Source organism: Leucoraja erinacea, chromosome 35 (genome assembly GCF_028641065.1).
Source record: "Leucoraja erinacea ecotype New England chromosome 35, Leri_hhj_1, whole genome shotgun sequence".
In the NCBI taxonomy this organism is placed as follows: domain Eukaryota; kingdom Metazoa; phylum Chordata; class Chondrichthyes; order Rajiformes; family Rajidae; genus Leucoraja; species Leucoraja erinaceus.
The window spans coordinates 7830360-7854085 of record NC_073411.1 but is presented as its reverse complement, the minus strand read 5'-3'; the positions used below and the strand labels follow the sequence as shown (position 1 = coordinate 7854085).

The 23726-nt window shown below is 40.9% G+C and overlaps 1 protein-coding gene across 10 annotated transcripts in view; it reads left to right on the top strand.

Moving 5' to 3' along the window:
- aak1b (AP2 associated kinase 1b) overlaps positions 1 to 23726 on the top strand; it is a 96792-nt gene that overhangs the window by 10989 nt on the left and 62077 nt on the right. For all 10 annotated transcript variants that reach the window (XM_055662213.1, XM_055662218.1, XM_055662214.1 and 7 more), the window contains exons 2-5: positions 11977 to 12095; positions 12860 to 12968; positions 19123 to 19265; positions 21150 to 21271. In XM_055662213.1, the coding sequence (XP_055518188.1) occupies positions 11977 to 12095; positions 12860 to 12968; positions 19123 to 19265; positions 21150 to 21271 (493 nt within the window). The remainder of the gene's footprint in view (positions 1 to 11976; positions 12096 to 12859; positions 12969 to 19122; positions 19266 to 21149; positions 21272 to 23726) is intronic.

Below are 23726 nucleotides of genomic sequence, written 5' to 3'. Positions count from 1 at the left end.
CAGTATCATCAAGGACCCACACCATCCTGGCCACACACTCATCTCCCTGCTACCTTCAGGTAGAAGGTACAGGAGCCTGAAGACTGCAACAACCAGGTTCAGGATTAGCTACTTCCCCACAGCCATCAGGCTATTAAACCTGGCTCGGACAAAACTCTGATTATTAATAACCACTTTCTGCTATTTGCACTTTATCAGTTTATTTATTCAAGTGTGTATATATTTATATCATGGTGTATGGACACATTTATCCGTTTTGTAGTAAATGCCTACTATTTTCTGTGTGCTCAAGCAAAGCAAGAATTTCATTGTCCTATACAGGGACACATGACAATAAACTCACTTGAACTTGAAGTCCTGTGATGCAGCCTGACCCTCTGAGTTACTGGAGCACTTTATGTCTATTACTGAAATCAGATTGTTAGATCACTGTCTTGCTGATGTTTGTGGGAGTTTTCCACACGGAGATTAGCTGACCCATTTCCTACCATATAATTTTTTTTTCCAATAAGTATTTTATTGGCAGTAAAGTGTTGTAGGATTTAATATCAAGAAAGTTTTTTTTTTAAATGTAGCTCTGCTCCAACCCAAGTTCCCATATATCCCATAATTATTTTGATTTTCGAAATAGAGAACCACTTAAAAGTTACTTAGAAAATTGACAAGCAGAAAAAAAGCTGTCTTGGATTTAAGCAATATACGGAAAGAAAACCTGTTTTCACAAAACCTCCCTGCAGTGATTAGAAACCATTGTCTCTTAAGTAAGCAGCTGCTGCTTTAATTGTGTGTGGCTGTAAGCACACGCTTCTAAAAACACGTACAAAAATACTCTATTAAACAATGCAACATACAGCTTTTAGTATTTTTAGCTTGTAGTCGAAAATAATTTTTTTTAGCTTAGAAATACCTTTACTTTTGAACATCTTGTAAGGAAAGAATAACTTTGTTATTGCGAGTCTGAATCTCTCTAGGCTCTAAGTCCCTTTCCCCCCACCGACACAATTACGATCTTCCAAAGTACAAGGTCTCTTAGCAACTATCACGTTATACTACCTGTACTGGACTTCACTTCTAATCAATTGCCCAATTTTGAAAGGAAATTATCACTTCATATGACCTTTAGGACCTGAGCAGTGCCAATAAGGGTTTGTCCACAGATTGCCACTGACTTTCAAACAAAAACTGTGCTACAAAGACTTGTAACTTATTTTAACAGATCAGAAATATTGAGTCATGCATAACCTATCTGGACCAGCAGTCTGTTTTTCACTGGTGCTAAACAATATAGAAGGTATTTGCAATTAATTTGTTTGTGTTATCTTTCTACATCAAGCTTGCTATTCCAATTCCACCACCTTTGTTGATGTTTTCCTTCTTTCCTTTCTTCAAGACATCAAATGGCAATTTTTGAAAAGTACTTCATTGCCATTTTCAATAAAGTGGTGAACATTTCAATGGCTTCTGAAATTTATGAGGTTAAATTAACTCTTGCTCCTGTTTTACTGCATTTCTTAGTTGATAAGAAGGTTCGTCATTCCAGCTGAATATTGGGAAACAGGAGGATGAGGAAAGAGTATTATTAATAGTTACTGGAGATAATGGAAGAGTGGGGCAATAAATAGAATGGAGTAACCTAACAGATTAAACTACTGTGCATAGGAAGGGATGGGCTTTACATTATGCTTAGTATGATGCATGAAGGGCATTATTTTCCTAATACTCCAGTTAATCAATGTAAATCATACAATGGAGATATGATATATATCGTACTTGAACAAGTAGCATATCAAGATTCTAAATTTAACAGTATTGAGTAAGTTATTTCGTACAGGTTGTGTTACATTGCACTACTGAACCTTGAGGTGTTTACTAGCAAACAATGCTGTATTTCCAGTTGTACATCCAAACCAGGCAATGCCCTGAATTTGACCGGCATCCTATGGCAATGCTCGATTTCCAGTTTGTACAAGGTCTTGCCTAAGGTATTCAACATACATACTGTTCCTTGGGGAGAGGAAAAGGTAACGCAAAATTGGTGAAACAATTAACTAACATCATTAAAATATACCCGCTAATTTATTCTAATAGCATTGATCGCTGCTGTAAGTTTGTACGGTCATTGAACTTAAATTGGACTCTCAAAAATGGGTCTTCTTCTTCTTTTTGTGTCCATCTTGGTACAAATGTTGACCTCGTTGTCATCGTCTGTCCTGAAAAGGACGCAAGCTTCCAGCGACAATCATTGGGAGCCATCAAATGTCGCAATAGATGATGGTGGTAGCAGAATTAGCTCAGGATACTTCCAGTTTCCAGCCCCGCTATGTGGCCTCAAAAATAGGTTATATGAGATGTTTACTTTAACTTGCTTGGGTGGTCCAGCAAATGCTGTAGTAAGGAACAGAATGCTAACCGAACCTATTGACATTTTATTTGCAAAAAGTGTAGATTTTCTATTCCAAAATACTGAATAAAATGCAGTATGCCTCTATGCCGGACTTGATATTTGGTTAATGTAAAGCCAAGAGATGTTGCCATTCCTTGTTTTATCTTGTAATGGAGAGGGAGGGCCCAGAAAAGCCATGCAAAAATGTTATAATTCCATGTTAAGCCCCTGTCCAACTGTAAGAGGTAATTCACGAGTTCTCCCGAGTTTTCCCCTGATCTGAACTCGGAGAATGTCCGTAGCGGGTCCGTAGGAGTTTGTGGATGTCTCGTAGCGGCTCGTAATGTTAACGGTAGGTACTCGGGACATCCGGTAAACTCGTGACGTTTTTTCATCCTTGCAAAAAATGTCCACGAGTAAAAAAATACTTGTGATTAAAAAATTGGTTACTTTTTACTCGTACGAGCTGCTACGAGACATCCACGAACTCCTACGGGACCCGCTACAGACATTCTCCGAGTTCGAATCAGGGGAAAACTCGGGAGAATTCTTGAATTACCTCGTACAGTGGGACAGGGGTTTTAACCTCATACTGTGAACCAGTGGCCCTGCTTTAGCTGGCTGGAATAAATCTATACTACTTGTGAACAGTGATGTTGCTTTACTCTCTCCGATTCATGGGATGTAACCTTGTAAGATGATATTCCATCCGAGGGGTTGGAGTAGACATTCGGGAATTTAAAATATTGAAAGGTTAGAATTTTTGGATGTAACAAAGAAACAAAATGTTCCATTTAATGTTCCATCAAATGTCTTGCAATAAGGCCAATTTAGAGCAATTTAATCTCTTCTATTTCATTGTGACTGCAAATTGACAAGCAGCTTGGTTTATTTGAATTTCACTACCTTATTTAGTACATGTGACAATAAACTGACATTGAAACCTTGATTTATTCATTGATTGGAATGCTTTAATTCAAATTCAATTATTTTAATCATACGTATGTCTTAGCTTTGTTGGCATAAGATAGTAGCTAGTTTATGCAGGCGAAAGATGAGATGCAGATGCTATCTTATACCGAATACCGAAATCAGACACAAAGTGCTGGTGTAACTGGTCTGGAGAAAAAGGATGGGTGACGTTTCGAAATGTCACCCATCCATTTTTCTCCAGAAATGCTGCTTGACCTGCTGAGTTACTCCAGCACTTTGTGTCTTTCTTGCCCATGCAGTTGTGTTTGTTCTGTTCCAGGGATAACCAATAATTAAAAGCAATTACTTTATGCCTATGTAGTAATGAAAGAGACTTATTTATATAGTCCCTTTTTAATTATACCATGGCTCAAAGTTTCAAAGTAACAATCCTGACCTGAGTGCCCATACACTCATGTGCGGAATGGAACTGCAGATATGTAGGAGGAAACTGCCGAAGCTGCTTTAAACCGATGATAGACAAAAAATGCTGGAGTAACTCAGCGAGTCAGACAGCATCTCTGGGGAAAATTGACCCACTGAGTTACTCGAGCAGAAGTCTGAAGAAGGGTCTCGACCAGAAACGTCACCTATTCCTTCGCTGCATAGATGCTGCCTCACCCGCTGAGTTTCTCCAGCATTTTTGTCTACCTTTGATTTTTCACGCATCTGCAGTTCTATCTTACACATTCCTCTTCCCCAGCCCCTTTACCTACTATGTATAATCACAGCTGTAATTTCTACAGGGTGAAACCAAAATTTATAAAAATGGCCTTTATTAAAATCTGACAATGTCCACTATAACCACGTGTGATTTTTTTTTTCAATTGCAAATCTCAAATTGTGGAGTACAGAGGCAAATAAATAAATGATGGGTCTTTGTCCCAAACATTATGGAGGGCACTGTATATAGTCTTTCCGCTGACTGGATAGCGCACAACAAAATAGCTTTCCATTCTACCTCGGTATACCTGACAATAAACTAAACTAAACTTAAAAAAATGAATGGAAAAGAAAATTATTGTACTTGTCCACACTTGGGATGCTTCTAGGTTGTCCCAATTCAGTGTGCTGACCAAATTGGCTTTGCAAAGACTTGATTGTTTTTGAAATAAATTCATTCGCAATTTACAGTATGTTGTTCCCGGGTGATTGTGAATTTAAGTTGCTCATTTTCAAAATAATTTTCCTTTAAAGAAGTTGCCCAATGACCCGAGCTTGCTGCAATACAATACTAACTAATTGAACCTGGTGATTTGCTACTGATAATCAGTGGGATCTAAAATTCCTTGGAAGAAATCCAAAAAAGTGTTTTTTTGGCATTCTGCTGAAATTAGTGTGTGTTCAATGAAAATGGTGTGTAAAATGTTTCCTTCTTTGGGAATGGAGGTACGGAAGTTTCAGTTCTGCAAGAGTTGATGCATAAGAGTGAGTGATTTAGTTTATTATTGTCACGTGCTCCTAAGTACAGTCAAACATCCATGTGATCTCATTTGGTAGACAAAATTACTGGAGAAACTCAGCGGGTGCGGCAGCATCTATGGAGCGAAGGAAATAGGCAACGTTTCAGGCCAAAACCCTTCTTCAGACAGAACTGAATGATCAGTCTGAAGAAGGGTTTCGGCCCGAAACGTTGCCCCTTTCCTTCGCTCCATAGATGCTGCCGCACCCGCTGAGTTTCTCCAGCAATTTTGTCTACCTTCGATTTTCCAGCATCTGCAGTTCCTTCTTGAACATGTGATCTCATTTGATGGCTGATCAAGGTGGCATTCGAAATTGATGTGATTAGAAAACAAATACCTGCAGATGTTTAGTGTAGTTTGGAGATACAGCATGGAAACAGGCCCTTCCGCACCGACCAGTGATCCCAGTGCACTAGCACTATCTTACCCACAAGGAACAATTTACAATCTTTACCCAATCCAGTTAACCTACAAACCTGTCCATCTTTTGGAGTGTGGGAGGAAACCAGAGCACCTGGAGAAAACCCATGCGGTCACGGGCAGAGCGTACAAACTCCATACAGACAGCACCCATAATCAGGATCGAACCTGGGTCTCTGGCGCTGCGCCACCACGCATGTTTGAATTTTAAAATATAAACCAGAAATGCTCGGCAGGTCAGGCACTATTTTCGGGGAGAAAAACAGTTAAAGTCTCAAATTCAACATTATCAATTTTTGCAACACTCGTTTATTTTTATTTTGAATTCAAAATTTGTTTTCCAGGCACAACATTTTCTGCAGCTCTCAATTGAATCCATGCAACAAATGTCACCTGATACACTGATCTCTTATTTCTGAACTGAGTCTGGTCAAATGTGTAATTAAGCTCTCTGTCTGCAGTCTTCCGCACAGGGTGTTGAATTTTTGCTTCAGCCTGTTGGCAAACATTGATTGACCTTCCCCATTTATTTTGTGTCATCACGAAATGCACCATCGAACAAAGTGGCTCTGCCGCCCTGCATTGCAGCATTGCTAACAGAAATCAAGGAACAATAGTAGTTGCAGGAAAATGCATGACACAGGTTGTTGAGGATAGGGCTGTGAGTCTGAATGGAGAAGGAAAGGTATTAACACTTATATTTATCTTGCTGGCCCACAGTTTGATGTGAGGCAGACACAAGAAACTGCAGATGCTGGAATCTTGAGCAAAACACCGTGTGCTGGAGGAACACAGACAATGGGCAAGTGATGTTTTGACCTAGTCTGAAAAAGGGTCTCGACCTGAAACGTTGCCTGCCCATTCACTCCCTTTACTGATTCTGCCAGACCTGCTGAGTTCCTCCAGTACTTTATGATTTAATGTGAGGCAGTATGTTTTCATACATTTAATTATTTTAATTAAGCAAGTGGAGGAAGAGAAAAGGCTGAAGTGTTTTATATGTGTTGATTTTATTCCTAAATAAAGGGCTGCTTTCCTAATAGGTATTTGAAATTAACTTTACCTAAAACTTTAATGTCATCTTTGGTCATGCTTATTTGGCTAAATCTGAGTGATATTCACAATTTCCTTACTTGTCCTAATTAGAAGCTGTTTAAGAAGGAACTGCAGATGCTGGAAAATCGAAGGTAGATAAAAGTGCTGAAGAAACTCAGCGGGTGCAGCAGCATCTATGGAGCAAAGGAAATAGGCAACGTTTCAGGCCAGGCCCGAAACGTTGCCTATTTCGTTTGCTCCATAGATGCTGCTGCACCCGCTGAGTTTCTCCAGCACTTTTGTCTACCTAATTAGAAACTGGTCGGTTCCTTAACACTTTTTCTTCAGGTGTACTAACTGGGTTTACTTGGTGTAAATCTGGATTTTGTTTTGTTGTATGTGTTTCTTTTGTATGCTGTTGTGAATCTAACACTGCTTTGCTCAAAAATCATTTTAGGGTAAAAGCCAGTATATACTGTAAGCACCAATGGGGAGCCAAGTTCCATTCTGACATGAGTTTTCCTGAAGCAGTGAATCAATTCTATAAAAAACACAGTAGCATTAACTGCACACTGTTATTTGAGCCCATTTGTTGTTTACAGCCTCTGTTGTACCTGGGTAACATTATTCATTCTGCCAGGTGAAATATAATATACGGGGTGAAGGATAAACAGTAGTTAGGATAAACAGTGGTAAGACAAATTGCTGCTGAGGTCCAAGTAAAGAATGAACCAAGAGGCAATGCACTGCTTTAAATCCTATTTGCTAGATATGTGCCTTGATGCTCCATCAAGATTTTGGCTGTGTTACCAACCTTGTAAATGCATTATGAATTCTAATGTAACTGATACAGATGCACAGTCATGATATCGTTTTGATTTTGGTTTCATGTCACATGCATCGAGATGCATTTAAAAAAAACTTTGTTTTTGCATGCAATCCAGCCACATCATACCAGATATAAGTACAATCATGCCCTGCACAAGAACAACAAGCATTGCAAATAGACATCAGTCTGAAGAAGGGTTTCGGCCCAAAACGTCGCCTATTTCCTTCGCTCCATAGATGCTGCTGCGCCGTCTGAGTTTCTCCAGCAATTTTGTGTACCTTGCAAATAGACATGTTTGTGATCGGGTGGAAACCACAATCCTTTAGGCAAGACTAATGCTATTGTTGCTGACAGCAGATTATGTTGGGTGAGAAAAAACTTTCCAGATGGATGATCAGTTAATGCTATCTGATCTGCTAATTTTTCACTGCATTAACTTTGATTTCAGATCTCTGGTAACTGCTGTGCATTTCACAATTTCCATAATTGTTTTTGCTCACTCTTCTGCACTCACTGAACTAATTCCTCTTTATACTCAACCAGACAAGCATTAATCATCCTGTGTTTGACAACACCTACAGCATTTGTGTCACCAGAACAATCTCGATCTCCACCCAGAAAAGACATTCCAATTGCTGTCTCCACCCTTCTCCTCCTCAAAGAATTGCGCAGTATAGAAACATGTGCTTTCACCCTCACCTCATATGTGCCAATTATGAATCCCATTTGCCTGTAAATCCTATTGCCTGCATTAGGCCCATAACCCTCTGTGCCGTTCCTATTCAAATACCTATCCAAATGCTTTTTAAACCTTGTAATTGTATCTGCCAGTTCAACCACTTCTGGCAGTCTGTTCCATGATGGCACAGTGGCACAGCAGTAGAGTGGCTGACTTTGTTAGATACATGTCTACGGAGTTTGGACGTTCTCTCTGTGACCGCGTAGATTTTCTCCAGGTGCTCCGGTTTCCTCCCACACTCCAGACACGTACAGGTTTGTAGGTTAATTGGCTTCAGTAAAATTGTAAATCTCCCCTAGTGTGTAGGATACTGCGAGTGTACGGGGTGATCGCTGGTTGGCATGGACTCAATGGGCCGATTGGCCTGTTTCCGTACTGTATTTCTAAAGTCTAAAGAAAAGTCAAAATAGCCACTACCCTCTGTGTGGAAAAACATACCCATTTAAATTTATCTCCTCTCACTTTAAATCTTGCCGTCTGGTTATAGATTCCCTGCCCTGGTAAAAAGATCCTAACTATCTATTTCATCTACATCTCACACAATTTTATAAATCTCTATAAGTTTACCCTCCACCTCCTACCTTCCAGGGAGAATAAACCTGACCTATCCAATCTCTTCCCATAATTACAGTTCTCCGTTCCAAGTAATATCCATTCTGCCCTCTATTGCTACCGCTTCTCTCCTGCAGAGTGCCAACGAGAATTGTACACAGTCTACATGTACCGCTACATATTTACTTCCCAGTTCGTGTTGTCAATGCCTTGGCCTATGACGGCATATACAAAATGCTCCCTTCCCTGCCCTATTTACTGGTGTCAACACTTTATAAGCTATGATTTTGCATACCAAGGTCCCTCGGTACGTCATCACCTCTAAGATCCGGCAATTTGTTCTATATACTCTACCTGAATCTGACTCTGCAATTTAAATTGCAGTTTGGTTCTTATGAAAGGTCATTGTTCCAAAATGTTGACTGTTTTCCTCTACATCCAACCTGCCTAACGTGCTATCTGCAGCATTTTCTGCTTTATTCTTGGTCTCAAGTATTAGAAACCCCTCTGTAAGAAACAACATCGTAAGGAGAGGAAGAATTGAAATCCAATTTTTTGTTGATTTTTAATTCTCTTTTAAAAACCTTTTATCAATGCATTAGCAATGAACTTCAGAAGTAGGAGCTGCAGCAGATTATGTGATTGTCAAGCTTCCCCACTCAAGAGAGAGTCAAGTGTTTAATTGTCATATATACCAGCAATGGCCCAATTGAAAATCTTACAGAATCATGTTTGCTCTATCTCCTCATCCTTGATTCCTGTACAAACTAGATATCTATCAGTCAATCTCAGTTTTGAATGTTATCCATGAACAACAGTCTTCTGGGATAGAGATTTTAAATGATCATAATTCACCAAGAAAGTTCACTTCAAGTAAAGGGCTGACCCTTTTTTCATGAGTTTAATTTGAGAAATTTTTCCAGTCAAGCAAAGGTAGGTACAAAATTCTGGAGTAACTCAACGGAGCAGGCAGCATTTCCAGAGAAGCAGAATAGATGATGTTTTGGGCCAGAAGCCTTCTTCAGAGTGAAAGTAGAGGTGGGGGTGGGGGGGAAATAAACTGGAGGTTGGAAAAGGCCAGAACAAATCGGGCCGCCTACAGATGACCTCTGGAAGGGTGGAGTCGATAATGGCCCATTGTTGGCTGTGAAGGTGTGATAACAAGAGGGATACAAGAATGCAACCAGTCGAACTGGTAGGATGACTAGGATGGGGAGGAGGGAGTGATGGGAGGCAATGCAGGCGTTAGTTGAAATTAGGGAAATCTACATACATGCTGCTGGGTTACAAACTGCCCAAGCAAAATATAAGGTGCTCTTCCTCCAATTTACATGTGGCTGAACACTTGCGCTCAGTCTGTCTAGGATTACGTGATCTCTGGGGTTGCCAAACATTTTAACTTCCCTTCCCATTCCCACACTGACCTTTCTGGCCTGGGTCTCCTCCACTGTCAGCCACACGCAAAGTCTGACCCCAAACATCGCCTGTTCCTTTTCTCCAGAGTTGCTACCTGATCCATTGAGTTGCTCTAGCATTTTGTGTCCATCTTCAAGATAATCCAGCATCTGCAGTTCCCTCCGGCTCTGACACTTCCAGTCAAGGGAAGCAGTTTCTCATCAGTCATCATCTACCATGTCAAGTCCTTGAATAAGTAAGATTGGAGGAGGGATGCAAGCGGGCTGTTCACCTTGCCACACTGCCCAATTTAACCATCATTACTAAGTGAGGCTAAGCTTGAACTTAATTTTGTGACCTTTATCTATTGAAGATTTAGGCGTGTTCTTTGTGGAGTTCCAGCATCCTATGTCCTCCTGCCTTTGTCCTTTCATGACACTCTGCTGTTGCCTCCCAGCAGGGAGCTGTGCTTGGTTATTCAGAGCAGCTTGTTGTGTGCCAGAGCAAATTGCTGCCTGCTGTCAGTGCTGTCCTTGTGATTAATTTGTCTGCTTTGAATATTGCATCTGTGCCACTACTGCCACTGATCCAGGCTACTGTTGGAAGCAGCATCTGTGTCCACTGATTTTAATCAAGGATCAGTGCTGCCTATTATAGTAGATCAAAATTCTCTCAACAATTTCAAGCTAGTGAAAAGGCTGTAGATTTTGCTACTTTTCAATTGCTATTCAATATAGAAAAAATATCATAAAGTATCTAAAATGTTTCTAACAAAACGGCTTGTTTGTTCAAGAAGGTTTCATTTGCAGAAATGAAAAGTAGAAAATGAGAGGTAATTCAAGTAGATGATTACCGTCCTTTTTTGTCTTCAGCAATCATCCCATTTTCGTCATTTGATAACTGCTTTGGGTTTCTGTTTTCTATCTTATGCTCCTTTTGGACTTTCCACCCTGTCTCCTTCCCAGTTCTCTAGTTTTTTACAGGAGGTGATCTGTCAGAAATGTTCATTCCAATTTCTCTGCCTCCAAATACCAGAATTTGTTTCCACCCGATATTTGGTTTTACATTTTTTTAAATTTGCATTATTATGGTTTTAGATAATGGAAAATCTGATCATTCAGACTCCTACCATCCATGTAACTAATTTTGGTCTGTTTTGGATGCAAGATCTGGTTATCATCAAGTACCAAGAAAACTCAGATTTTTTTTTAAATGATCTCTGGGAGTGTTGAGTGTAGGATGCTCAGTATTTTATTCCTGAAAGTGTTTAACCCAAAGCACTGCATGGTTGGTAAATTTTACCAGGTTCCAGACATCGAAGAGAAGTATTTGCTGACATTATGATAGTCATGGATTCATACGGCGTGGAAACGGGCCCTTCTGCTCAACTAGCCCATACTTTCCAACATGTCCCAGCTACACCAGTCAGACCTGCCTGCGCTTGCCCCATATCCCTCCAAACCTGCCCCATCCATGTACCTGTCTAACTGTTTCTTGAATGTTGGGGTAGTCCCTGCCTCAACTGCCTCCTGTGGCAGCATGTTCCATTCAGCCACCACCCATTGTGTGAAAATGTTACCTCTCAGATTCCGATTAAATCTTTTCCCTTTCACCTTAAACCTATGTCCTCTGGTCCTCGATTTCCCCTACTCTGGGCAAGAGACTGTGCATCTACCCAATCTATTCTCATGATTATATACATCTCTATAAGATCACCCCTCATCCTCTTGCGCTCCAAGGAATAGAATCCCAGCCTACTCGGCCTCTCGCTATAGTAAATCTTCTCTGTACCCTTTCCAGCTTAATATCTCTTTCAGTCGTCCCAAAAGTACCATGAATCATATTCAGGTGCAGATTATTATTCTAATGACCACAGTTGACAACTCAGGAAATGAAAGTTCATAAAAACAAGGTAGAGAATAAGATTTTAATCTCTGATTGTTGTTTATATTTGATGATCCGTCTGTTTACTCAGAGCAAGGACGGATAAAAGATTTTGAAAGGGTCGATATATGTAATTAGAATACTACACCAGTAAGATAGTGGTACTCTCTCTCTGGAGGCAGAGGGCTGGTGATCTCACAAATACAGCCATAGTTTGGTGAAGTTTGCTGAGATTCGGTATTTCAGATGGTAGCCATATAAATGTTATCCCTGACTAATGTTTCATCCTTATTTCTGTCCCCAGGTGGTTTTGCCATAGTATTCCTGGTGAAGACTCACAATGGTGTTAAAAGTGCACTGAAAAGAATGTATGTTAACAATGAACATGACCTGCAGGTGTGCAAGAGAGAAATTCAGATAATGGTAGGTAGCAAATGTTTGCAGGCAGTATCTATTAAAAAATATATAAGAAATTGCCAAGTGTTGCATTTAATGTAAGAATTTGTAATATGCACAGTGAGCTGGCACATGATCATAGATGTGATTCCCTCCTGCCCTCTTCCCCCCACCCCCCTCCCTATGCCGCCCCCTCTGTCTCTCTCCCTGACATGTCCTGCTTGACTAGCTGAGTGGTACAAGGATTTTCAATCTGTATTTCAGCTTTACAGCATATTTACAGCTGTTCCTTTATGCTGCTTTTGGAACACACAATGCAAGTTTCTGAGAGTGAGCCTGCAAGTTGTCAATATACATTTAGCAGTACCAGCAGCTATTATGTTTTTGTTTGTTTACTCTTCCTGCTCATTTCCTTACTGCTGAACATAACGTTAGCCCTTTACCTCGGCTGAGAATACGAGAATGCTGAAATATCCTGGGGTATGTGGCGGCCAAGTCTCGTGTAGTTAATAATAAAGCCTCCAGGATCATACTTTTCCCAGGCACATCGCTTCTTATTGTTAGAAACTGGAGTCATGGATCATGCCCACTTGTCCCCATTCATGGCCCCAGCCCTAAGATGCCTGTTGTACCACTGCTTTTGATGCCCTGAGGTGATGGAGCAAAAATGCAACAGTGAACTATTAAATTATTTTTTGAATGATCGTTTAGGTAGCAATGTTGTAACATATTGTTGGAACAATGTTGGAAGAAGTGTTGATCCAGTGACCAAATTGTTTGCTTTGTTGCAGAGGGACCTGGCGGGGCATAAGAACATTGTTGGGTATATCGATTCCAGCACAACGGCTGTAGGCTCTGGAGAAGTCTGGGAAGTGCTGATCCTCATGGATTTTTGTCGAGGTGAGGAGTTCGCTTCCACTACCCGTTGGAAACTGCGTTGCAATTAAGTGTGATGTGATTTGTTGTACAACTGGGAACGGAAATTACAGTCCTCTTCACTTAAATTTCTCCTTTATCGACTAATGTGTTGTGGGGAACAATGCTACCATTCTAAAAAAAAGATAGTGACAGCAATTGCGAGGCTTAACTTGATTAATCCCTTTGCAGCTTCATTCAGATGGCAAACATCGAGTGTTGTAGTTTCGGTAAAATAAATTGTTTCCTTACATTTTCCATGGATTTGTGGAACAAGTTCTCAACTACTGAGTCAAAGGCTAATCCTTGAAATTGATTACATCCTCATGTTGAATCTGACTCTGTGATATCTTACAATGTCTATCAGCAAACTGAATCTGTGCTAGATGCGATCATAAAACGGCTCTTGAGGAAAATAACAATTTAATTTGGAAACATTGTGGTATTTATTTGGAGAATTGCAGATCACCTTTAAATCAAAGTGAAGGATGTGGTAGTGGTTGTGGGTGTGGTAGATCCAGGGTATTCTTGAAGTTAGACACAAAATGCTGAAGTAACTCAGCGAGACAGGTAGCATCACTGGAGAGAAGGAATGGGTGCTATTTCAGGTCGAGACACTCCTTCAGAAGTTACCATTATATAAAACAAACATTTTTTGTTCCACTTTTTAGTTTAGCAATACAGCCAACGAACAGGCCCTTTGGCCCACCAAGACCACACTGACCAGCGATCCCCGTAAACTAGCACTGTCCTACACATTAGGGACCAGTCAGAATTTTACCGAAGCCAAATAACCTACAAACCTGTACGTCTTTGGAGTGTGGGAGGAAACCGGAGCACCCTGTGAAAACCCAAGCAGTAACGGGAAGAACATACAAACTCCGTACAGACAGCACCAGTAGGCTGGAACGAACCCGGGTTGCTGGTGCTGTACGCTGCACCACCATGCTGCACAATACTTTTTATCAATGCTGACCATTGGGAGATGCGTAGGCCTCCCTCCTCCCGCTGTGCTCCATTGCATAAATGCTCTTGCTCACATGGAATGGAAGAAATTAATTTGTTTGGGCAATTAAATGCACCATTGGACATAACATTTTTGGGAGTAGGAAGAGGAGTATAATATGTTTTTCCTGATGTATTCTGAATCAGATAAATGAGAATGATGTGTCAGCTTCTATTAGTCACACACATTTTATCATTTCTTTACTTGACAAGCATGTACTGAGTAATCCAGTAGCACATAGAAAGTCTTTGACAGCAGAAAAGACATTATTGCTAGTAAACCACCTAGCCCTCCCGTTTTCATTCTCATCGTGATGTTGAGAAGTGGGAGGACAAATTGACTTATGATTATATTGAGCAACATTGTGTCTAAGATGGCTGAAAACGGGATAAGTCGCAGTCAAACCGACCAGGTTTTGAACATTTACATTTCAAACTACTTTGCCAAGTTGTGTAACAGACCTGAAAAACTTTCAAATACAACAGGTGAATTAATATTACTGTTCCGAAAGCAGACAAAGAAAATTCACGTGATCAAATTAAGCGTTCATCCCAGTATTTTCCCGCGCTTGGGGATGAAGGATGTAACTTTGGGGAACAAGTGGAAAATGTGCCATTAGCATAATTGAGAGTTAAAGTGTAGTTTAATATAGAAAAGTACAGCACAGGAACACAGACATCAGCACAGCCTATGATGTCTCTGTTGACCACGATACCAATTTAAACTTAGCACAGAACATAAAACAGTATTGCACAGGAACAGGCAATTTGGCCCGCAATGTCTACACTGAGCATATGCCAAATTAAACTAATCTCCTCTGCCTGCAAATAATCGATGTCCTTCCATTCCCAGGTTGCCTCCACAATCACCTTCCGGCGGCCTGTTCCAGGCACCCACCATTCTCAGTACTTTTCAAAAAAAAGTCTGAAGAAGGATTTCGGCCCGAAACGTTGCCTATTTCCTTCCCTCCATAGATGCTGCTGCACCCGCTGAGTTTCTCCAGTTTTTTTGTGTGCCTTTGATTTTCCAGCATCTGCAGTTCCTTCTTAAACATATTTCCTTTAAACTTTGCCCCTCTCATCTTATAGCATACACCTTCTTTACCACTTCATCATCCATGTTGGAAATTTCAGGGAGCTATGGACTTGAACCCCAAGATTTCTCTGTGCGCCAATGCTATTAAGGATCTCGCCATTAACTATATATCTTTCCCTTGCATTCGACCTACCAAGTGTAATACCTCACACTTGCTTGGATTAGACTCTTAATCTGCCATTTCTCTGCCAATTTCTGTGGCTGATCTATATCCCACTGGACACTTTGACAACCTTCCTCTCTGTTTGCAAACTTATTAACCAAACTATCTACATTTACGTACAAGTCATTTATACACATCTCAAACATCCAGGTTGCGCAGCGGTAGAGTTGCTACCTTACAGCGCTTGCAGCATCGGAGACCCGGTTTCAATCCCAACTACGGGTGCTGACTGCAGGGAATTTGCACGTTCTCCTTGTGATCGCGTGGATTTTCTCCGAGATCTTTGGTTTCCTTCCACACTCCAAAGACGTACAGGTTTGTAGGTTAATTGGTTTGGTATGTGTAAAAATTGTCCCTCGTGTGTAGGATAGCTTTAATGAGTGGGGATTGATGGTTCCGTGTTGTATCTCTAAACTACAAAAAACAAAATCTGTGGTCCCAATACAAATCCCTGCGGAACTCCACTGGTCACAGACATAAGGCCAGAATAACACCCTCCCACTACAACTCTGTCTTGTATAAGTAAGCCAGTTCTGAATCCAAAAGACCAAATCACCATGGATGCTATGCATCTTTATCTTTATCTTCAAGATCAACTTACCACTGTTCTAGAAAAATGTGGAATATTATCTGTCAGTAAGTGATATAAACTGTTCCCATCTGTGAAATGTTCCTGATCCAAGTTATATGGCCTTTCCCGCAATGTCATGCTCTGAATGATGTAATTATTAATACTCCATTTAAATTAAAAAATATATTTTCATACTTCTTGATGAAAGGTCACCTCAGAATATTGTTGTTCCCACTTTTTATCGACCAGTGCAATCCTTCTAGATTTTCCTGTCATGATGAGACTAAAATTACTAAATTAATGGGCATGAAAGATTTGTGCTTCCATGCACTTCTGTAACTAGCTATTTATTTAATAGAAGTAGATTTTTTTTGTCAATTTGTCTCGTCTGTTGCCATGAAGAAATAAGAGTAATTATACTCTATAATATAATTACTGAAGAAAATAATTTTTTTTCATGAGAACACCTCATAGTTTGCAGTGCCGTAGCAGGCCTTTCAGCCCACTGAGTCCACGCCGATCAGCATTCCCCGTACACTAGCAATATCCTACAGACTCGGGACAATTTACAATTTTTACTAAAGCCAAATTATCCTGCAAATCTGTATGTCTGGGGAATGTGGGAGGAATCGGAGCACCCAGGGAAACAGATGCGGTCACAGGGAAAACGTACAAATAGCACCAGTAGTCAGGATCGAACCAGGGTATCTGGAACTGTAAGGCAGCAATTCTACCACTGCACTACCTTTTGTGTACCTGAAAGTCTACGACAAAGCTGAAGCAACTGTTCAGCAAACAAATAATAGATTTTCTTGAACGTGAAACTTTATCACAGTGAAGAGACCATCAGTCTGCTAATGCCTGTAGCTGATGGAGAGCAGATTTGGCAACATGCCCACATTTGTAACGATTATAAATTTGCACATTCAGTTCCTTTGCCACACATTCGGATCACACTTTGCAGCACCCGGACATTGGAAACTGCAAAATTGCAGGCACTGATATTCCACTTGGGAGTGCAATGTGTGTGCGCTCCTTTCAAGCGATGGATAGTGATTGCCTGTTTCCATGGCTGCAGCTGTTGGTTCTGTGAAGATCGCAAAAACAATATAACGCCAGAAATGTATTTGTTCTGACATTAAAGTACATATATAATTAAATCAGTATTCTTTGATTTCTGGAACTTTTTCTTCCTTATCACTTATTTTGATTTTCCTCTTTATCACCGAAGGAAGAGAAATGAGGGGCAGTTTCAACATCTCTCTTCGTGCTGTTTTGAATGCATTTGTGAGAAACCTATGATGATGCATCTTAATGAACCTATCCACTGAAATAGCTGACTGAGCTAAATTTGTGGAAAGCTAAGGGCACTTTTCTGTCAGTTCTTGGAACATGATGCAATAGGAGTATGATGGAACCACTGCAAGGATCTTCCGAAACTGCAAAGAAGGTTCCTGACCCAAAACATCTTGTGTTCCTTCCCTTCGCAGAAGCCACCTGTCCCGCTGAATTCCTCCAGCATTTGTTTCTATGTTACACATGACTTCTGACTTGGAAATGTACTTTGTCAGCTTACTTAGTTTGGTTTAGGTTAGAGATACAGCGCCGTAACAGGTCCTTCAGCCCACCGATTCCATGCCGACCAGCGATCCCCGAACACTAACGCTATCCTACACACACTAGGAACGTTACTATTTTACCGAAACAAATTAACCTACAGACCTGTGCATCTTTGGAGTGCGGCAGGAAACAGGAGATCCCGGAGAAAACCCACACAGGTCATGGGGAGAATGTACAAACTCCCGTGTAGACAGCGCCCATAGTCAGTATCGAACCCGGGTCTCTGGCAATGTAAACCAGTAACTCTACCGCTATGCCACAATGCCGCCCTAGCACTTAGCATATATTCCCAAGAACAAGAGCACTAATGGAATCGTCATTATGGCATTAAATATAAAGAGATGCATGACCATCTGTGTCGCTGTGCTGTGAACCTGGCACAAGCCACTGCCCTTCTCCTGTACACTTGTCTAATTGTTCATCAGCGCGGAAAGGTGAGGACTGGTGTGGGGCTCGCTGAAGTGGGCAGCACAGCTGCTCAGGACTGAGATGTAGGACTTGGAGCTATGTAGGACTTGGAGCTATGTGTGGCGAGCAAGGTGAGTGTGGTTCATTGCTGGGGAATGGCGGCAACTACCCCATGTGTTGACAGACATGTGCTGAGCAACCTACAGCCCTGAATCCATCTCCCTGCCCAGGGCACCCACACCACTTGCCGTGGATTACTTTACTCCAACCTTCACAAGCAATATCTACACATCAAACTGTGCTTGATGTGGAAAATGTCAGTTTGAGATCTTTTTAGTTTAGGTTAGAAATACAGCATGGAAACAGGGCTTTTGGCACACCGAGTCCACGCTGACCATTGATCACCTGATCACACCAGTTCACTGTAATTCCGCTTTCTTATTTACTCCTTATACATTAGGGACAATTTACAAAGCACAATTAATCTATAAACCCATACACCATTGGGTATAGGAGTAAACCGGAGCAATCGCATCCATTTTCCATAGATTATTGCTCTGTCATTATTTCAGAATGCCTATTATCATCTTTAACACTTGGATGCAAGTCAGCAATCTTTAGAAATAGTTTCTTTCTCTGACCAACTTTCCGAAAGGCATGAAGTGGATCTGGTGGAGGAACACTAAAATCTCCGAATTGAGGATAATATCACGCATATGAATAATTTACAAAAATATTGAAATGCCTATTCCAACCTCCTGATCGGCTGAGGATTGGGGGGGGGGGGGGGGGGGGGGGGGTTTTTTTCTACAACCTAATGCCGCATCAATGTGACTGAGGCGGTTATCAATGACACAATCTTGTCTCCTCTTTCACTTTGTGCATTTTCCACCATACCCTCTAATGCCTTGGTGTTTCTAAAACTAGTCAATGTGGTGCAATCTTGTGAATGCAAACATAGAAAGGGAAAACCAGTCAGTGCATCAAAGCACGCCCACGCCAATTTTCATTTTTAGTCTCCAAGTTGCACTTTGTGGGTTCAGAAATGATTTATAACTTTTGATATAATTAACAGCTCGCCAGTTGAATGGCTGCATTTATACACATCGCCTACCTTGCAGATTAAAAGGATTTATCCTTTTTCATTCTGCAATCTTGCATGCATGTATTGGGTCTCTCATAGTTCCTTTCAAGGTTAAGTATCTCTCCTGCTTTAGCTCACGTTTGTTGCTTTGAAAGGCTGTGATGAAGTATTGTATCCCTCTTCTTGTTGCAGGAGGTCAAGTTGTGAACCTGATGAACCAGCGGCTACAAACAGGATTCACTGAGAATGAGGTGTTGCAGATATTTTGCGATACATGTGAAGCAGTCGCAAGGTTGCATCAGTGCAAGACCCCCATCATTCACCGAGATCTAAAGGTGACTGCCTGCTCTTCCGGAGGAAGATTCAGTAGAGTATGCAATTTGAAAACTGTCAGCCTGTTTGGTCAATTTGTTTTGTTTGTGATTTAAGAAGGGTTGTGTCAGCGGGTAGAATTCTCAAAGAAGGGAAAGATTGCTTTGGATGTGCAATGTGCAACAGCATTTTATTATTTTTTTTTAAATATTTTATTTTATTAGAAGTAAGCACAGTCATATGGCACCAAAGTGCCTAATATATATTTTCATAATACATTTTATGTACAACTTCTTTTTTTTTTGTTACATTGAAAAAAGATGAGAATAAGAAAAAGAAGTTAGATAGTAAAGGATAGAAAGATGTGAAATATATAGTGTGTGAAGAAAGAAAACGAGTAAATGAAGAAAGTTGAGAGAGAAAATAGTGAAAAGAAAAGGAGATCATTATTTATAATCTTGACCAACCCTCGTCCAGTCCTGAAACAGTTATTTTTTACAATTGTGTTGCACCATATGATTCCAAAAAAACGACGAATGGAGACCAACTCGTTATGAATTGGTCTGATTTATCCATTAGGAGGAATCGCATTTCCTCAAGATGAGCGGTGTCGTGCAACAGCATTTTAAATGAGATTTTTTGTAGCTCAGGAAACTTAAAAAATGCATTGGCAGCAATACTAAACACAGTGATATGCAACACTTAAGTTACTATCCTCTACTACAATGAATCACGCCAACCAAGCATTGTTCTGCCACAGTGTTTTCCCCATTTTTAGTTACCATAAATTTAAAGATGAACATGAAGCAGTCTTCTGTCATACATGTGATGAGTTTATTTTCATAGTATCGTGAATCTTAACAATTCACGAGTGAAGACACTACTGGAAAAGTGCTTCTCTTTCTTTTCCTTCCCACACCTAATCCTCACGATAATCGCAACGCACTGAAATCTGACCTCAAGGCCACACGGCTTTCTGTATGAAGTGACTATACGACCTCCTTTCTCCCCAGAGTAATAATCTAGGAGTAGAAAGCAATGCCGCTCTACATAAGGCCTTGGTTGCTTTCCGCTCCTTATTTATTGTGAACACAAAGCAGAGGTTGTGTAATGGATAAGGCTGCTCTTATGTTAATTGTCTGCATTGATTTTATATTTTTAAGTGTATGTATTTTTGGAAAAGCAACAATTTTTAATGACTGAATTGCTAAGTGCAGTGATTGATGTAGACGTGGGCAGATACAGGCTGGGAAGGTTACGGATGACTGATCTTGGCGAGGTTAGCTGATCTCGCTAGGTGGGTCAGAGACACAAAATGGCTTCTGTAGGTTATGGAGTTTAGGAAAGGCGCTTTTTTTGTCTTGATTTTTGTTTTGTGGCTAAACTGGCTACAGTTGCCTCATAGGTTTACCAAACTGATTCCTTCCAACCAAGACAATTTCCATGGTACTTGGGAGCACTACCACCATCTACACGCTTCCCTCCGCATACCATCTAGGCTTGGCAATTTGTTGCTGTACTTCAATTTCTGGGTTTAATGCCTATAATTCACAGCCCAATATCAATGTATATCGTCACTAGACAGACAGCAATACATCAAGAAAGAGGTTCACCAATCCCTTCTTGAGGGGAAGGGAAATGGGCAATAAATTCTGACCTTTTCAGGCATGTGTATTTTTCATAAACTATTTAAAATTATTGCACCTGACATCAGAATTTCACGCAGCGACAAAGTGAATTGCATTGAGAAAATAAATTCAGAAGTGTAGGGTGTGTCGGAAGTGGGAAGTTTGAAAATGTTTATTCTCTGGAGTTATGTACTTTTAAATCTGTGCTCTATTTGTACATTGAAATGAGGTCCATCAGTGAATGATTCTCATTGTTGGGTTTTGTTGATTTATCTTAAGGTTGAAAATATATTGCTTCATGACAAAGGGCACTATGTTCTCTGTGATTTTGGAAGTGCAACCAATAAATTCCAGAATCCACAGGTCGAAGGAGTCAACATTGTAGAAGATGAAATTAAAAAGTAAGTGTCTTTATTTTTCCACGTTTCTTAATAAATTGGCTGTCCGTAATCAATATCATGAAAACTGTCTGGAAATAGTATTTATCAGAAGGTGGTGAATCTGTGGAATTCATAGCTGTGGATGCCGTCAATAGATATTTTTAAGACAGAGATACGTAGATTCTTGATTAGTACGGGTGCCAGAGGATATGGGGAGAAGGTAGAATGGGGAGATCAGCCATGATTGAATGGCGTAGTAAATGTCATGGGCCAAATGGCCTAAATCTGCTCCTATCACATGAACCTATGACAAATTGGCATGACTATTCATGATTCGTGTTTTACATTGAATCAGCAAAAGATACCACAAGACAGGATAAACTATTTGCTCAAAGGTGTAAGCACTGCTGCAAGCCTGCATTTATTACCTATTCTTTATTGTAATTGGGACAGTTCTAGAACAGAGTTCTGGTAACCACGAAACATTATTTTGCATTATCAATAACCTCCAGCACTGGTAGTTCTGCGACTGGAAGTAATTAGGCAAGAATTGCAATACATGTGTATTCTTACTTCCGCTGAAACATTTTCCTCAAAAAAAATCCCCTGTGTAGCTTTGATTGATGCTCTCATTTTCAGTTATTGATTCCACTTTATGAATTCCCAAACACTGTTCAATAACATCCACAGAAAGACTAAAGTTGCAGAAAGATTTTGATGTAGATATTTTCATGGTAATCTTTCCTGATGTCTTTCCGGAAGTAATTATTTTTCCTGACCAGCAACTACTCAATTTTTACACAAGCAAAAGTGACAGGCTAACTTGCCAATTGCATTCACCGCCAACTATATATTTTCTCTGCAAAATATAGCTTCAACTTTCTAACAGGATCTTTGCACCACAAGGTATATCACCACTTCAGTAAACTGTACCAAAATGCTGCTGTTGCAGACACACTTAACCTTCATGTTCATCTGGTTTGGTGATGCTGTGGGTGGTGCTGGTTTCGGCATACTGCCTGACATTACAGAAATTCTGAAAGGAAATAAAAATAAGTCTTGATAGCCCCCCTATGAGGGTCAGAATTAAAATCATATTTATATTTAATGTTGATTAGATCAACATTATGAGATTTTGAGCAATTATCAATTACATATTATTAAAATTAAAATGTTGGCAAATTGGGGAAGACAATAGACAATAGGTGCAGGAGTAGGCCATTCGGCCCTTCGAGACAGATCTGCCATGGCTGATCATCCCCAATCAGTAGCCCGTTCCTGTCTTCTCCCCATATCCCCCGACTCCGCTATCTTTAAGAGCCCCATCTAGCTCTCTCTTGAAACTATAGTGGCTCAGTGGTATTGTTGCTGCCTTAGAGATCCAGAGACCCGGGTTCGATCTTGTCCACGGGTGTTGTCTGTACAGAGTTTGTACCCAGTTTTCTCCAGGTGCTCCGGTTTCCTCCCACATTCCAAAGACATGCAGATTTGTAGGTGAATTGGCTTCAGTAAAAATTGTAAATTGTCTGCAGTGTGCAGGATAGTTCTAATGTCTGGAGTGATCGCTGGGCAGCGGGTACTCAGTGGGTGGGCTGTTTATCTCTCAAGTCTCAAATGAACAGGTGTGTGATGCTAATATCAAAGCCAGCCAGCAAGACATAGAGAACCAGATGGAGCCCTTATCCCAAGAAAAGAGCATAGTGAAAGGTGACTAAAAAAAGAGTAATGTTGACAGGGTTAAATACAGAACTGTGTGAGCAGGTTCCCATTGGTCCAATTATCTGTGTTAGCATCACGTACTTCTATTTAGTTGAAGGGAACGGCCTACAATATATTACAGACAAGGCAAGTTGTTTCACCATTTTGTCAAAAACAATTGCAGGATACTATTTCCCAAAACACTGGCAGGAATCCCAAGCAATTAGAATAGAAGAATAGAATAGAATTTATTTGCCACACAACCAGGGTCGGTGGAATTTGGGTTGTCAGCAGCGATACAATAATAAAGAACACACAACCACAATAAAAATGTAACACAAACATCCACCACAGCATTCATCATTGTGGTGGAAGGCACAAAATTTGGCCAGTCCTCCTCCATTTCCCCCCCGTGGACAGGACCAAAGTCCAGAGTCAGTCCAGGATCGGCTCTTCCTCACCGGAGACCGCGGCTTAAGTTGGTGTAGGCCGCAGGCCGGCGGTCGAGATTTAAAGTCTCCGCCGCAGCCAGAAGCACCGTAGACTGCAGGGCCGGCGGTCGAAGCTCCCCTCCAGGGGTGATGTTAAGTCCACGCCGGGCCCGCGGTAGAAGTTGGCCGCGGGCCGGCAGTGGTGGCTTCTTCTTCCCCTCCGGGTCCCCCACGAGGGATCCCGGGCTGTAGACGCCGCACCAGGGTGCCGGCTGCCGCAGGCTTGCGAAACGGAGCGCTCCCCTTAGCCATAGTTCAACTGCAATTATTCCTTAACCAAAAAGACA